The following is a 16,649-nucleotide window of genomic DNA, read 5'->3' as shown; positions in this document are numbered from 1 at the left end:
GTCGCCAGGCTAAAAAACCAGGAGACGGGGAGTTCTAGCCCCTCCTTAGGGACGAAAGCCAGCTGGGAGACTTTGGGCCAATCACCAGGAGACAGGGAGTTCTAGTCCCACTTTAATAACGAAAGCCAGCTGGGAGACTTTGAGTCAATCGCCAGGAGACAGGGAGTTCTAGTCCCTCTTTAATAATGAAAGCCAGCTGGGAGACTTTGAGTCAATCGCCAGGAGACAGGGAGTTCTAGTTCCTCTTTAATAATGAAAGCCAGCTGGGAGACTTTGAGTCAATCGCCAGGAGACAGGGAGTTCTAGTTCCACTTTAATAATGAAAGCCAGCTGGGAGACTTTGAGTCAATCGCCAGGAGACAGGGAGTTCTAGTTCCTCTTTAATAATGAAAGCCAGCTGGGAGACTTTGAGTCAATCACCAGGAGACAGGGAGTTCTAGTCCCACTTTAATAATGAAAGCCAGCTGGGAGACTTTGAGTCAATCGCCAGGAGACAGGGAGTTCTAGTTCCTCTTTAATAATGAAAGCCAGCTGGGAGACTTTGAGTCAATCGCCAGGAGACAGGGAGTTCTAGTTCCACTTTAATAATGAAAGCCAGCTGGGAGACTTTGAGTCAATCGCCAGGAGACAGGGAGTTCTAGTTCCTCTTTAATAATGAAAGCCAGCTGGGAGACTTTGAGTCAATCGCCAGGAGACAGGGAGTTCTAGTCCCACTTTAATAATGAAAGCCAGCTGGGAGACTTTGAGTCAATCGCCAGGAGACAGGGGAGTTCTAGTCCCACTTTAATAATGAAAGCCAGCTGGGAGACTTTGAGTCAATCGCCAGGAGACAGGGAGTTCTAGTCTCACTTTAATAATGAAAGCCAGCTGGGAGACTTTGAGTCAATCGCCAGGAGACAGGGGAGTTCTAGTCCCACTTTAATAATGAAAGCCAGCTTGGTGACTTGCGGCCAATCTCCAGGAGACGGTGAATTCTAGTCCTACCTTATATAAATATATTTATAAATATATAAATATAAGGGTTATAAATAAGTAAAAAAGAGAGAGAGAAATTGGCGATTGGCGCCCTGCAGCTCGCACCCCCATGAAGAGACGTGACGCAGGCCATGGGACCACGAGCCGTGGCCTGAATGTTGATGTTTTATCTCTGGGGTGGACGAATGAAAATCGTGAGCGTGCGAGGCTCAGCCAGGCTTTTGGGGTGGGGGGTGGGGTGGGGAGATTAAAAACCATCATCTGATGGGCGCTGAGCTCCAAATTACGGGATTACCAGAAGGGAGGGTGAAAAGCAAGGCCTCAGATTAAGGATCTGCACACACACACACCCTGCCCGCCAGGGATAGATTTGAGTTTAATAAAACACATGAATGTTTTTTTTCGAAATGCCCATGCTGCAGACAGTGAATCGTCTTCCTCTCTTTCTAAGAATAGTCCTTCCTTTCTTGCCTTCCTTCTCCCCTTCCTTCCTTCCTTTCCTTTCCCTTCCTTCCTTCCGTCCTTCCTTTCCTTCTTTCCCTTCCTTCTTTCTTTCTTTCTTTCCTTCCTTCCTCCCTTCTTCCTTCTTCCTTCTTTTCCTTTCCTTCTTTCCTTTCCTTCCTTTTTTCCTTCCTTCCCTTCCTTCGTTCTTTCCTTCTCTTTTTCCTTCCTTCCCTTCCTTCCTTCGTTCTTTCATTCTCTTTTTCCTTCCTTCCTTCCTTTCCTTTCCCTTCCTTCCTTTCCTTTCCCTTCCTTCCTTCCATCCTTCCTTTCCTTCCCTTCCTTCTTTCTTTCTTTCTTTCTTTCCTTCCTTCCTCACTTCTTCCTTCCTTTCTTCCTTTTTTCCTTCCTTTCTTCCCTTCTTTCATTCTTTCCTTCTCTTTTTCCTTCCTTCCTTCCCTTCCTTCCTCCGTTCTTTCCTTCTCTTTTTCCTTCCTTCCTTCTTCCCTTCCTTCCTTCCTTTCTTTTCCCTTCCTTCCGTCCTTCCTTTCCTTCCTTTCCTTTTTTCTTTCTTTCTTTCCTTCCTTCCTCCCTTCTTCCTTCCTTTCCTTTCCTTCCTTCCTTTCCTTCCTTTTTTCCTTCCTTCCTTCCCTTCTTTCATTCTTTCCTTCTCTTTTTCCTTCCTTCCCTTCCTTCCTTCGTTCTTTCCTTCTCTTTTTCCTTCCTTCCTTCTTCCCTTCCTTCCTTGACTTTCCTTTCCTTCCCTCCCTCCCTTCCTTCCTTTCCTTCCTTTCCTTCCTTCCTTCTTTCCTTCCTTCTACCTTCTTCCCTTCCTTCCTTCTTTCCTTCCTTCCCTTCTTCCCTTCCTTCCTTCTTCCCTTCCTTCCTTCCTTTCCTTTCCCTTCCCTTCCCTTCCTTCTTTCTTTCTCTTTTTCCTTCCTTCCTTCTTCCCTTCTTTCCTTTCCTTCCCTCCCTCCCTCCCTCCCTCCCTCCCTCCCAGCATTATCCTGAAACCTCCATTTGTAAATTCCCTTCTTTTGAAAGGCTAAATAAAATTGATTTTTTGTTGTCAATATGTTTTATTTTCATTTTCATTTCATACGGTCACATATATACTGTGCATAACCGGGGCCATATAACATTGAGCAATAAACACAGCCATCCTTGTCAACAATACTCCCCAAAATACAAACCCAATATACCACTTCAACCCTCCATTCACCCTTTCTTTCACCCCCCTCCAACTTTCCTTTCTCCCCTCCAACATTCCCCTCTACCCTACTTCCCCTCCCCCTCTATCACTCCTCTCTCCCAATACACTCCCTCCCTTCCTCCTCCCCCTCCCTCCGATCCTCTCTCCCACCCTCTCTACCCCTCTTTCTTCTTTCCCTCTACTCCTCCCTTCGGTGTATCTCTGCTATCTATCAATATATTCAGCTTGTCCTATTTTTACACTAGAATTAAAAACTCAACAGTATACAAATGCAATCATATTAATCACTTTAAAATCCAGCACATACTATATTTCCCCCCTCCCCCCCTCCCCCCTCGGACCCCACCTCCCTCCCCCCCCCCGACTTCCCAGAGCCCGTACACGGTATAGCTTTTTATCAAACACAGTCTGAAATATATTAAAACCAAGGAAATTAAAAAAAAAAGAAAAAAAAGTCAGTAAAGTCTTTACGTTGAACTCAGCTTCTTGCCTTTACTCAAACTTTAAGCAGTTTACATTATTCCTAATCTTAGTTGTTTGATTACCTGCAGGATTTCCCCAGAGGTTATTTGTTGGTTCAACTTTCGCCTGTACTCTTCTCTAACCAGGGGTATTATCTCTTTATCTAAGTATCTGTCTATATCCAAACCCTTAATTTTGTCCCCTTTGTACAATTCTGTAAAAAGAAAAAATTTCCCGGAATGCCTTTTAAATCTCCTCCTGTTGAAACACCTCCTTCCCTCTATAACACAATTTGGATACATTTCAAATTTTTCTTTTAATTTCCTCTTCCAATTCTTTTCGTTTTTGCCCTAGTTTATGTCTGTGTATTTTGTTTATATTCATCAGTACTCCCCTCATATACGCTTTACTTGCATCCCCTACAAATCCCATGAAAGTACCCTTATTCGTATTCAGAACAAAGTATTCAGATAGCAATTTTTTACAATCATTAATATACTTTCCATATCTAAATAAACTCTCATTCGACCTCCAAGATCTTCTTGCCTGCACTACTAAAAATTGATTTTTAAACAGCCTTTTTTTAAAAGGGGGGGGGGAAATTGAGCACCAGAAAGAATTGAAAACCATGAAAAACAAAAGGCATGTGAAAGAGTAGAATAAAAGAAACAGATACAGCATTTTGAAGGATGAGAATTACTGATACATGAATCCCCTCCTGAGCAGGAGAGGTTGGACTAGATGGCCTCTGGGTTCTTTTTCAACTATTATTCAGTGGGGATAGTGGCGAGAGCAGTTTTTGGAAAACCTTATGCTTTTGTTTTCTCTTGGTCTGGTTTTTCCACCCCCACCCCCCCGTTTATTATTTTTCACCCGATCTGGATGTTGCCCTGAAATACTTCTAATAAATAGAGAGAAAAATCAACAATCAGCTGGAGAATTCTTATGTCATCAAAATTAGAATGGAGAGAAAGGGGTAGAGCAAGAAAGAGAGAGAGAGAGAAAGAAAGAGAATAAGGGAGAGAGAAAGAGAGAGGAGGAGAAGGAGAAGGAGAAGAGGAAGGGAAAGGAGAAGGAGGAGAGGAGGAGGGAATGAGGAGGAGGAGATTCAACATTGCTTGACTTGACATATTTCTTCCTTATTTTCCAGGAATTATGACCTAAGAGCCAATATGCGTTTCCCCGACTGGCCCCCAATTTAATCTGCTTTTTTTAAAAAATCGGTTTATGTTTATGGGTGTTTATAAGAGTGAATTGCTTTATGTTTCCAAAACACAAAAAGCTGAATAACCGAGACACACATACACTTCGCAATTCAGGAACAACTTTTAAGAGAGAAATAAAACGGTGCTGACGTTTTACTGGATCAGATATTGAGTCTTAACAATCCACCAGGGAGGTTATGCCTGAATGTAAAGTTAGTCTCTTCCCCATAGCTCTAGAGAAGGAGGAGGAGGAGAAAGAGAAAGAGAAGGGGGAGAAGGAGAAGGAGAAAGAGAAGGTGGAGGAGAGGAGAAAGAGAAGGAGGGGGAGAAAAAGAAGGAGAAAGAGGAGGAGGAGAAGGAGAAGGAAGAAGGAGAAGGAGAAGTTGGAGGAGGAGGAGGAGGAGGAGGAGGGAATGAGGAGGAGGAGAAAGAAGAAGGAGAAGAGAAAGGAGAAGGAGAAAGAGGAGGAGGAGAAGAGGAAGATGGGGAGGAGAAGAAGAAGGGGAAGGGAAAGGAGGAGGAGGAAGAGGTGGGGAAGAGGGGAAAGAGGAGGAGGAGGAAGAGGAGGGAATGAGGAGGAGGAGAAGGAGAAAGGAGAAAGAGGAGGAGGAGAAGAGGAGGAAGATGAGAGGAGAAGGAGAAGGGGAAGGGAAAGGAGGAGGAGGAAGAGGAGGTGGGGAGGAGGGGAAAGAGGAGGAGGAGGAAGAGGAGGAGGTGATGAGGAGGAGGAAGAGAAAGGAGAAGAGCAAGGAGAAGGAGAAAGTGGAGGAGAGGAGAAGAAGAAGGGGAAGGAGGAAGAGGAGGTGGGGAGGAGGGGAAAGAGGAGGAGGAGAAGAAGAGGAAGATGAGAGAATGAGGAGGAGGATGGGAGGAAGAGAAGAAGGAGAAAGGAAAGGAGAAGAAGAGGAGGAATACGAATAATCAGGAGGGGAAAAAACTGCATTTCTGGGAAACAAAATTGCCTTCTGACTTTTGGGGCTTTGAGAACAATTCTTGGCCTTCGTCGCAACCACGTTTTATCTCTAGAAAATATGATCTGGTTTCTTATTATCAAAAGTCAATATTTGCATCCCAGAGGATCAATTCCTCTTTTTCGGCAGCGCAAGAGAGAAAGAGAGAGAGAAAGAGAGAGGGGGTTGCGTCACTCGGATCAGGAGTCTGGCTGAAAACACGAATCAATAAAGATTTACACACAGTTTACAACCAGGCACAATTTACAACCAGCCCGAAGTGTCAGGCACACCTTTAAACAGGTGTGTTCCAGGTCAAAAATTAACCTCAGGCAATCTGGGCAGATATATTTTTTTTCTTCCTGGCTATAGAGATTACTGAGATCCTAAAGTTTCAAATTGTTTGTTTTTATTGTGAAATCTTGGTTCTTGCAGATCTAAAATTATTATCGTGTTGGGAAAGCATCAGAGCAGTCGAAAGGTGGCATGGATTTCATGGCGTAACAATGGAAAACAACATCATGAAGAAATTTATGAATTTGGTGATTAGATAGTCCAGATTATAGAAAGAAGAGCAGTAACTTTCAAATAAGTTTGAATTTACAAGGGCTGTGAAAGATCCCAGAAGCCAATTCTTCACATCTCTTTTCTTTCTTTCCTCCCCCCCCCCTCCTTTGGCAAGTAATTTTATTGGTAAATACAAAATAACGTGAAGGGGGGAAATTGGGAAGTGTAAAAATGGAGGGAATTGTAAAAGATGGTAAGAAAAATCCTGAAAGAAACATAAAGAAAAAGAGTTAACATTTCCCTGTACAGATGCAAAATATAGCAATCTTCTATTCTAAGTTAAGTAAACATTCAAAAACCATGCAAAGAGAGAGAGAGAAAGATAAAGAGATAGATAGATAAATATATTGAGATAGAAAGAGAAAGACAGATAGGAGAGAGAGACAGAGACAGATAGAGAGAAAGACACACAGAGAGAGATAGAGATAGATAAAGAAAGATAGATTGAGAGAGACAGATAAAAGATAGAGAAATAAAGAAACACACACAGTGAGAAATTGAGAAAGACACACACAGAGAGATAAAGAGATAGATAAAGAGAGATAAAGATAGTTGAGAAAGAGAGAAAAAGACAGATGAGAGACAGAGAGAGAAATAGAGAAACACAGAGAGAATTAGAGAAAGACACACACAGAGAAAGAAAGAGAAAGATTGAGAGAGAGAAATAGAGAAAGACACACAGAGAAACAGACACACAGAGAGATAGAGAGAGAGAAAGAGAGAAAAGACAGATAGGGCGAGAGAGACAAAAAAGAGACTGAGAGAAATAGAGAAAGACACACACAGAGATAAAGAGAGATAGATAAAGAAAGAGATAAAGATAGATTGAGAGAGAAAAGAGAGAAAGATAAAGAGAAACAGAAAGATACAGAGAGAGACAAAGAAAGAGAGATAAATAAAAGCGAGAGAGATTGAGAGAAAGACAGATAAAAGAGAAAAATAGAAATAGAGAAAGACGTATGTGTGGATGGATAGATAGATAGATAGATGATAGATAGATGATAGATAGATAGATAGATAGATAGATAGATAGATAGATAGATAGATGATAGATAGATGATAGATAGATGATAGGTAATAGATAGATGATAGATAGATAGATAGATAGATAGATAGATAGATAGATAGATAGATAGATAGATAGATAGATAGATAGATATAGATAGATAGATAGATAAAGGAAATATTTTTCCCAAGAGAATTTCATGATCTTTGTGTAAAATAATACAACACTTTTCTCATATTCACATCATCTGTTATTCCAATATTCCCTTCTTGTAAAATTGTTTCGTTCTCTTCTTCTGTCTACAACTCGGATGCAAACCATCTCCCCAGTTTATTTGCAGATTCAACATTGCTGGACTTGATATATTTCTTCCTTGTTTTCCAGGAATTATGACCTAAGAGCCAATATGCGTTTCCCCGACTGGCCCCCAATTTAATCTGCTTTTTTAAAAATCGGTTTATGTTTATTGGTGTTTATAAGAGTGAATTGCTTTATGTTTCCAAAACACAAAAAGCTGAATTACCGAGACACTCACACACACTTCGCAATTCAGGAACAACTTTTAAGAGAGAAATAAAACGGTGCTGACGTTTTACTGGATCAGATATTGAGTCTTAACAATCCACCAGGGAGGTTATGCCTGAATGTAAAGTTAGTCTCTTCCCCATAGCTCTAGAGAAGGAGGAGGAGGAGAAAGAGAAAGAGAAGGAGGAGGAGGAGAAAGAGAAGGAGGAGAAGGAGAAAGAGAAGGTGGAGGAGGAGGAGAAAGAGAAGGAGGAGGAGGAGGAGAAGGAGAAAGAGAAGGAGGAGAAAGAAGGAGGGGAGAAAAAGGAGAAGAAAGAGAAAGAGGAGGAGAAGGAGAAAGAGGAGGAGGAGGAGGAGGAGAAGGAGGAGGAGGGGGGGAGAAAGAGAAGGAGGAGGGGGAGAAAGAGGAGGAGAAGGAGGAGAAAGAGAAGGAGGAGGAGGAGAAGGAGAAAGAGAAGAAGGAGAAAGAAGGAGGAGAAAGAGAAGGAGGGGGAGAAAAAGGAGGAGAAAGAGAAAGAGGAGGAGGAGGAGGAGGAGGAGGAGGAGGAGAAAGAAAGAGGAGAAAGAAGGGGGAGGAGGAGAAAGAGAAGGAGGAGAAAGAGAAGGAGAACAAGAAGGAGGAAGTGAAGGAAAAGGAAGAGGAGGAGGAGGAGAAAGAGAAGGAGAACAAGAAGGAGGAAGTGAAGGAAAAGGAAGAGGAGGAGGAGGAGGAGAAAGAGAAGGAGGACTGTGGGGTCCTTGGTGCTCTCTGCAGATGTTTCATAACCCAACTAGGCAACATCATCAGGGCTAGAAGGGAGTCGGGCTTGCTCTCTGCAAGCAAAACTACTTGAGTAGAAACAGAGCCCAAACCCCCCTCTCCACAAACCCACTCCCTTCTAGCACTGATGATGTTCCCTAGTTGGGTCATGAAACAAGCAAACCACCAAGCTCAGGTTGCACCAAGGAGCCCACAGTCCTCCTCTTCCTCCTTTTCTCCTCCTCTTCCTCCTTCTTTCCTTCCCCAGTTTTGGGACCTCAAACAGGGCCTGCACCTGACCCTTCCCTCCGTCTGAACTCGCATGCGGGACGCCTTTTTGCTTATTTACACCTGGGTGGTTGGAAGTTTAGCTAGCAAGCCACCTCCAGCTCTGAAGACGCCCTTTGAATAGAAGAGAATAACAGAGTGGGAAGGGACCTTGGAGGTCTTCTAGTCCAACCCCCTGCTCAAGCAGGAGATACTATATTAATCAATCAAACAGGAGACCCTTGGCCATTTCAATCAATCAGTCAGTCCAAATAGAGCTGGAAGGGGCCTTGGAGGTCTTCTAGTCCAACCCCCTGCTCAGGAAGGAGACCCTGGACCATTTCAATCAATCCATCAGAATAGAGCTGGAAGGGACCTTGGAGGTCTTCTAATCCAACCCTGTGTTCAAGCAGGAGAACCTAGACCATTTCAATCAATCAATCAATCAATCAATCAATCAATCAATCAATCAATTAGAATAGAGCTGGAAGAGACCTTGGAGGTCTTCTAGTCCAACCCCCTGCTCAAGCCGGAGACCCTAGACCATTTCAATCAATCAATCAATCAATCAATCAATCAGACTAGAGCTGGAAGGGACCTTGGAGGTCTTCTAGTCCAACCCACTGCTCTAGCAGAAGACCCTACGCCATTTCAATCCATCAGAATAGAGCTGGAAGGGACCTTGGAGGTCTTCTAGTCCAACCCCCTGCTCTAGCAGAAGACCCTAGGCCATTTCAATCCATCAGAATAGAGCTGGAAGGGACCTTGGAGGTCTTCTAGTCCAGCCCCCTGCCTAGGCAGGAAACCCTACACCACTTCAGACAAAGGCTTAATTTTATTTTTAATTGAACGTTCATGTCCTCGTTCCCATCCGGTTGAATTCAACAGCTGTGGCTCGCCACCAGGATGTCCTTTCCCTGGGGAGTGGGGGAGTGGGGGGGGCAGCTTTCTGCCCTCTGCTGCCGTCCCCTCCCAGCCATCGCCCCGCTCCCCAACTGCGCCCCAGTCCTGAAGGACAGCCATAAAATGACGTCTACATTTCGCAAGGCCGCACCCCATCCTCGCATTGTTTATGGTCCGACTTCCCTCCGTTTTACAGCCGCCGTCCCAACTGGTGCCGTGGCATCCTGGTTATTCAGTAACCAGAGTTTCCCTTTAAAACAAACCCACTTTTGGACCGCCGAGTCAAAGGTCTCGTTCCCGTCTTCTCGGTCTGAAGGAGAGCCGGAATCGCTCGGTTTGGCCATGAGATCCTGTCTGGTGTTGATTCTTGGTCTGTGCTTCCTGGCGGCCTTCGTCGAAGGCGTAACTGTCCAGGTAACCTTTGGTGGAGGAGGGGTCTCTGGGTTAGGATGGGGGGATCTGCGAGTTGCCGAGTCAGATATCCAAGGGGTGGGCAGGTGAGGCCGGTGATGGAGTCCGAGGCACCCGGGATTGTTTTCAGGCTTTTAATGTTTTATTTGACGCTGGCCGTGACGCAGGCGAGTTCTTCTTAAATAGAATGGAATAGAATAGAATGGAATGAGATAGATAGATAGATAGATAGATAGATAGATAGATAGATAGATAGATAGATAGATACGTAGATAGATGATAGATAGATAGATAGATAGATAGATAGATAGATAGATAGATAGATAGATACGTAGATAGATGATAGATAGATAGATAGATAGATAAATAGATAGATAGATAGATAGATACGTAGATAGATGATAGATAGATAGACAGATTGATGATAGATAGATAGATAGATAGATAGATAGATAGATAGATAGATAAATAGATAGATAGATAGATGACAGACAGACAGACAGATAGATAGATAGATAGATGACAGATAGATAGATAGATAGATAGATAGATAGATAGATAGATAGATAGATGACATAGATAGATAGATAGATAGATAGATAGATAGATAGATAGATAGATAGATACGTAGATAGATGATAGATAGATAGATAGATAGATAGATAGATAGATAGATAGATAGATAGGTGACAGAGAGGTAGATAGATAGATGGATAGATAGATAGATGACAGATAGATAGATAGATAGATAGATACGTAGATAGATGATAGATAGATAGATAGATAGATAGATAGATAGATAGATAGATAGATAGATAGATGACAGAGAGGTAGATAGATAGATAGATAGATAGATAGATGACAGATAGATAGATAGATAGATAGATAGATAGATAGATAGATAGATGACAGATAGATAGATAGATAGATAGATAGATAGATAGATAGATACGTAGATAGATGATAGATAGATAAATAGATAGATAGATACGTAGATAGATGATAGATAGATAGATGACAGACAGACAGACAGACAGATAGATAGATAGATAGATGACAGATAGATAGATAGATAGATGATAGATAGATAGATAGATAGATAGATAGATGACAGATAGATAGATAGATAGATAGATAGATAGATAGATAGATAGATAGATGACAGATAGATAGATAGATAGATAGATAGATGACAGATAGATAGATAGATAGATAGATAGATAGATAGATGATAGATAGATAGATAGATAGATAGATAGATAGATAGATAGATAGGTGACAGAGAGGTAGATAGATAGATAGATAGATAGATAGATAGATAGATAGATAGATAGATAGATAGATGACAGATAGATAGATAGATAGATAGATAGATAGATGATAGATTGATAGAGATAGATAGATAGATAGATAGATAGATGATAGATAGATGATAGATAGATAGATGATAGATAGATAGATGACAGACAGACAGAGACAGACAGACAGATAGATGATAGATAGATGACAGAGAGGTAGCTAGATAGATGACAGATAGATAGATAGACAGACAGACAGACGGGAGGGAGGGAGGGAGGGAGGGAGGGAGGGAAGAAGAGGGAAGGGAGGGAGGGAGGGGGAAGGGGAAGGAAGAGGAAGAGGGAAGGAGGAGGAGAAAGAAGAAGAAGGGGAAGGAGAAGGAGGGGAGGAGAAAAAGAAGGAGAAGGAGGAGAGGAAAAGGAGGAGAGGAGGAGGAAGATGAGGGTAGGTGGAAAAAGAGGAAGAAGAAGAAGAAGGGGAAGAGGAAGGAGAAGGAGGAGGAGGGGAGGAGGAGAAAGAGAAGAAGGAGAAGAGGGAAAGGAGGAAGAGGAGAGGAGGAGGAAGAGGAGGAGGGGAGAAGAAGAAAGAGGAGGCACCTGAAGGAGGGAGGAGAAGGAAGGGATGGAATCCAACCAAGGAGAGAAGCACCCTGGAATTTTTGCGTGGGAACCAAACAGGAACCTCCTGACAGTGACAACAATTAGCCAGTGGAACGACTTACCACCAGACGTTGTGGGTCCTCCCCCACTGGAGGTTATGGGCAGGCAGGCAGGCAGGCAGGCAGGCAGGCAGGCAGGAAGGAAGGAAGGAAGGAAGGAAGGAAGGAAGGAAGGAAGGAAAGAAGGCAGGCAGCCAGGAAGGAAGGAACAAAGGAAGGAAAGCAGGAAGAAATGGAGGAAGGAAGGAAGGAAGGAAGGAAGGAAGGAAGGATGGATGAAAAGAGGAGCGTGCCTTCAGACATTGTGAGTTGCTCCATCAGTGGAGGCTTTCAAAAAGAGCCTGGACAACCATTTGTCTGAAATGGTGCTTGAGCAGGGGGTTGGACTAGAAGACCTCCAGGGTCCCCTCCAATTCCCTCATTCTAACCCCAACTCAATTAACTCGCCTCCAGAAGTTGTGGATGAGCTGTTCGAGACGCAATAAACACCTTGTTTTTCCTCTTCTTCTCCCGCACAGGTCCAAAATGTCTCCTTCTCTTTGGATTCGGTCAAAGCCCTGAAGAAGGTTCTGGATGCTGAACCCCAAAACCCCCGTTTCCGAAATAGGGGGCCGGTGGCCGCGTGCTTAAACCCCGACCTTCCCCGTGAATTCGTGCCACTCTGCTCCATGCCGAAGGCTGCCGAAGCGTTCAGGACTCTCGGTAGGTAAAACGGTGCTGTTCGGGTGAAGCCACAGTGGAGCTTCCTTGCAATACAGGCAGTCCTCGAGTTACGACCACAACCAAGCCCCCCCCCAATGTAGGTCCCTAAGCGAAACATATGTTAAGTGAGTTTTGCCTTGTTTTATGACCTCGCTCGCCCCCCCGTTGTGATGCCGTTGTTAAATTAGTACCGGACAGGGTACTTTGGAAACCGTTTGGACTTACAACGGCGCTGGAAAATGTGACTGTTTCACACTTACGACCGTTGCACCCTCTCCAGGGCTGGGTGATTAAAATCCAGGTTTTTTTCGGCCAGTGGCTCATATTTATGACGGCCGCGGCGTTCCCCGCGACCCCCTTTTTGTGACTTTCGGCCGAGCAAAGTAACGGGGACACCGGATCCGCTTAACCACCGGGTGACCGATTCGAGAACTGCCGCAATTCACTTAGCAACGGGGGTAAGAAACGTCGTTAAAACGGGAGCGAAGCTTAGCACGCATCTCCCTTAGCCACTGAAATTTCAGGCTCGGTTGTGGTTGTAAACCGAGGACGACCTATAACGCGACTGTTAAGGTGAATCGGGCGGCCGTAAGTCGAAGAGTCCTCGTCCCGTGAGGTGTGTGAAGCTTAGCGATGGTCATTCGCGCAACCTGGTTCACAGCTGCGAAAGTTGTGTAAACTCCAGAGAGTTGTGGGTTTTGTTGTTCGGAGAGATTTTGAAGCAATTTGTCCATCCGGAAGGCAAATTCTCCAACACTTGCAAGTTTCCCCCCACCCCTCCTCCCCAAGGATCATCACCTAAATAATTGAACGGAAGGAGGGAGGGAAGGAGGGAGGGAAGGAAGGAGGGAAGGAAGGAGAGAAGGAGAGAAGGAAGGGGGGAAGGAAGGAGGGAAGGAAGGGGGAAAGGAAGGAGAGAAGGAGAAAAGAAAGGAGGGAAGGAAGGAAGGAGGGAAGGAAGGAGGGAAGGAGAGAAGGAGGGAAGGGGAAGGAGGGAGGGAGGGAAGGGGGAAAGGAAGGAGAGAAGGAGAAAAGAAAGGAGGGAAGGAAGGAAGGAGGGAAGGAAGGAGGGAAGGAGAGAAGGAGGGAAGGAGGGAGGGAAGGAAGGAAGGAGAGAAGGAGAGAAGGAAGGAGGGAAGGAGGGAATGTAGGAGAGAAGAAAGGAGGGAAGGAAGGAGGGAATGTAGGAGAGAAGGAGAGAAGAAAGGAGGGAAGGAAGGAGGGAAGGAAGGAGAGAAGGAGAGAAGAAAGGAGGGAAGGAAGGAGAGAATGTAGGAGAGAAGGAAGGGGGGAAGGAAGGAGGAAAGGAAGGGGGAAAGGAAGGAGGAAAGGAAGGGGGAAAGGAAGGAGAGAAGGAGAAAAGAAAGGAGGGAAGGAAGGAGGGAAGGAAGGAGGAAAGGAGAGAAGGAGAGAAGAAAGGAGGGAAGGAAGGAGGGAATGTAGGAGAGAAGGAAGGGGGGGAGGAAGGAGGAAAGGAAGGGGGAAAGGAAGGAGAGAAGGAGAAAAGAAAGGAGGGAAGGAAGGAGGGAAGGAAAGAAGGAGAGAAGAAAGGAGGGAAGGACGGAGGGAATGTAGGAGAGAAGGAAGGGGGGAAGGAAGGAGGAAAGGAAGGGGGAAAGGAAGGAGAGAAGGAGAAAAGAAAGGAGGGAAGGAAGGAGGGAAGGAAGGAGGGAAGGAGAGAAGGAGGGAAGGGGAAGGAGGGAGGGAAGGAAGGGGAGTAGGAGAGAAGAAACGAGGGGAGGAAAGAGGGAGGGAGGGAAGAAGAAGTAGGACCGTTGTAAGATAAGATGGATCTATGGGATGTTAAAAAAGCAATCTTCAAGTATATTGTCAACAGTAGGGAAAAATTGTTATAAATACATATTATTAACAACAGTTATGAGATCATATAATTGCGAATGTATATATGAAATTGATAAAATTAAAATAAATAAATAAATAATTGAACGGGCACTTTCCACGGGAGCTGGGAGGTCATCTAGTCCACCTTTGACCCCAGAAATGTGCAATCGTTTTTATCCCCGAGGGACGGCCGCTCAGCTTCTGTCGAAACTCTTGGTTCACCGTCGCTGGAGGCATGGCCGAAGGTCCTTCCTCTTGGGGAGATTTTGATCAACCAGCACCAACTTCCTGGTCATTTTAACCCTCCCATTCCCCTAGTCCTCTTGAAGTCCCTGAAGAACATCACGGAGGGTCTTCGGAGGCTTCGCTGCAGATGTCTTGGGAAACGCAGGGGATCCAGGACGTCTCGAAGTGGCTAAAGAGAACATGATTCATCTGGAGTTTCTTCCCCCCACTCACCTCATTTTCTGTTCCAACGAGGGCCTACCTGGCCTGGCTGTCGTTTCTTCTCTAGAACTTTTTTTTTTTTTAACAAATGGAAAAAAACTCCCTTGGGATTTAAAGAAATAAGCTGGAGAGAGGCCAATGCCTCGCTCTGGTTCTCCTTTTGTTAGAGTAAAACAATAAATTACTTTTGTGTGGGGTCCTCGGTGCTCTCTGAGCTGGATGTTTTTTCTTGCAGGCATTTCGTGACCCAACTAGGGAACATCATCAGTGCTAAAAGGGAGGGTGGGTTTGTTTACTCTCCGTTTATGTACAAGTGGCTTGTCTGTCAGTGTTGGTGATAGTACACTTGGCTCTTGTTTGCTCACGCAAACATTGTCAGACATATCTGAGAAGTGAGCATAAACCCATTCTCTTCTAGCACTGATGATGTTCCCTAGTTGGGTCGTGAGACGTCTGCAAGAAATACCACCAAGCTCAGAGAGCACCAAGGACCCCACAGTTGTTCTCCTCCTCCTCCTCCTCCTCCTCCTCCTCCTCCTCCTCCTCCTCTTCTTCCTCTCTTCCTCCTATTCCTTCTCTCTCCTCCTCTTTCTCTCTCTTTCTTCTCCTCCTCCTTCTCCAGCCCCCTCTCCCTTCTAGCACTGATGACGTTCCCTAGCTGGATCGTGAAACATCTGCAAGAAAACCACCAAGCTCAGAGAGCACCAAGGACCCCACAGTCACCTTCCTCCTCCCTTCCACAAACCCCACTCCCTTCTACCACTGATGCCGTTGCCTAGTTGGGTCACGAGACATCTCAGAACTCCCCGAGGGGGTCCCACAGCCCAGCCCTGAGCTACTCCGAGTCCCTTCTATCCATCTCCTCTCTCGCCATTTATAACCGCTGCTCGGGGCTACTCGTCGGGGGTGACTAAGTTGGGTGTCGTAGGGCCAACTTCTAGCAACTTCTTCGGGTCGGAGTAGCGCACGTCAATGTTGTTGAGGCCGGGGAAGATCTCTTGAACCCCTCTTTTTCTTCCTTGCCTTCAGACCGCATCGCCCGCGAGCCCGACACCTGCGAAATCTGCTTTAACGTCGCCTGCTCCGGATGCTAAGTGAGAACCGGCTGCGGTCTCCAACCGAGGGTCTCCTGGTGGTTACCCATCCCGTTCTTCCTGTTGTGACCTCCCACAGCCTCATGTTCGAAGTCGCCGCCGGCTCAATCTCCGTAGAATTCGGGACTTGGCGTCGAGAGAGAGAGAAGGGGGAAAAGACACGGAAAAACCAGCGGCAATTCTGGAAAACAAACCACGATGCCTCCTCCTTCTCCTCAATAGCTGCGTTCACCCTAAGCCTTTGTTTCCTGAACCGTGGTTTGTTGGGAGAACCACATTCAAATGAAGCATGCTCGAAGCTTACTTTTTGAACTGTAAAACTTAGTTTGGTAAAAACGAAAGCTGGAAACGGTACTTTTTGGCTCAACTGCTCCTTCTTGGGCGGGGGGGGGTTAGACTACATGACCCACGAGGTCCCTTCCAACTCTGTTAATCTAATCTAATGTGGGGGAAGTTCCCTTGAGTCATGGAGGGAGAAAGAGGGTTTGGGTGGCTGGAGAGGGGGAGGGGGGGAAAGGATGGGTGGGTGGAAAGGAAGGAAGGGAAGAGAAGGGGAGAAGGAAGGAAGGAAGGAAGGAAAGGAAAGGAAAGGAAAAACAGAAGGAAGGAAGGAAGAAAAGAAGGGAAAGGAAAAACAGAAGGAAAGAAGGAAGGAAGGAAAAGAAAGGAAGGAAGGAAAAGGAAAGGAAGGATGGAAGAGGGAGGGAGGACAGAAGAGGGAGGGAGGAAGGAAGGACAGAAGAGGGAGGGAGGGAGGAAAGAAAGAAGGGAAGAGGGAGGAAAGAACCGTACTTTTTGGCTCAACTGCTCCTTCTTGGGCGGGGGGTTAGACTACATGACCCACGAGGTCCCTTCCAACTCTGTTAATCTAATCTAATGTTTTTTTTAACTCTTTGCCACAAAGTTAGCCTCCTGACCACGTTTCTGCCACTTCGCTCCACTC

The 16,649-nt window shown here is 45.2% G+C and overlaps 1 protein-coding gene across 1 annotated transcript; it reads left to right on the top strand.

The window, feature by feature from the left end:
* Nucleotides 1-9,524: 9,524 nt before the first annotated feature.
* LOC116518243 (guanylin-like) lies at nucleotides 9,525-16,060 on the top strand. The gene is made up of 3 exons (XM_032231519.1): nucleotides 9,525-9,667; nucleotides 12,140-12,323; nucleotides 15,642-16,060. Exons 1-3 carry the CDS (start codon nucleotides 9,596-9,598, stop codon nucleotides 15,704-15,706), a joined length of 321 nt encoding a protein of 106 aa, XP_032087410.1. The 5' UTR covers nucleotides 9,525-9,595; the 3' UTR covers nucleotides 15,707-16,060.
* Nucleotides 16,061-16,649: the final 589 nt, after the last annotated feature.

This window comes from Thamnophis elegans, chromosome 15 (genome assembly GCF_009769535.1).
Source record: "Thamnophis elegans isolate rThaEle1 chromosome 15, rThaEle1.pri, whole genome shotgun sequence".
Lineage (NCBI taxonomy): Eukaryota > Metazoa > Chordata > Lepidosauria > Squamata > Colubridae > Thamnophis > Thamnophis elegans.
Note: the sequence above shows the minus strand (reverse complement) of the source record. Positions and strands in the feature narration are given on the sequence as shown.

Bases quoted from the DNA above. Each gene is read 5' to 3' on its own strand.
- LOC116518243 (XM_032231519.1), top strand. From the start codon at position 9,596: ATGAGATCCTGTCTGGTGTTGATTCTTGGTCTGTGCTTCCTGGCGGCC. The intron at 9,668-12,139 runs GTAACCTTTGGT...TCTCCCGCACAG, and splicing joins TCGAAGGCGTAACTGTCCAG to GTCCAAAATGTCTCCTTCTC. The intron at 12,324-15,641 runs GTAGGTAAAACG...CCTTGCCTTCAG, and splicing joins CGAAGCGTTCAGGACTCTCG to ACCGCATCGCCCGCGAGCCC.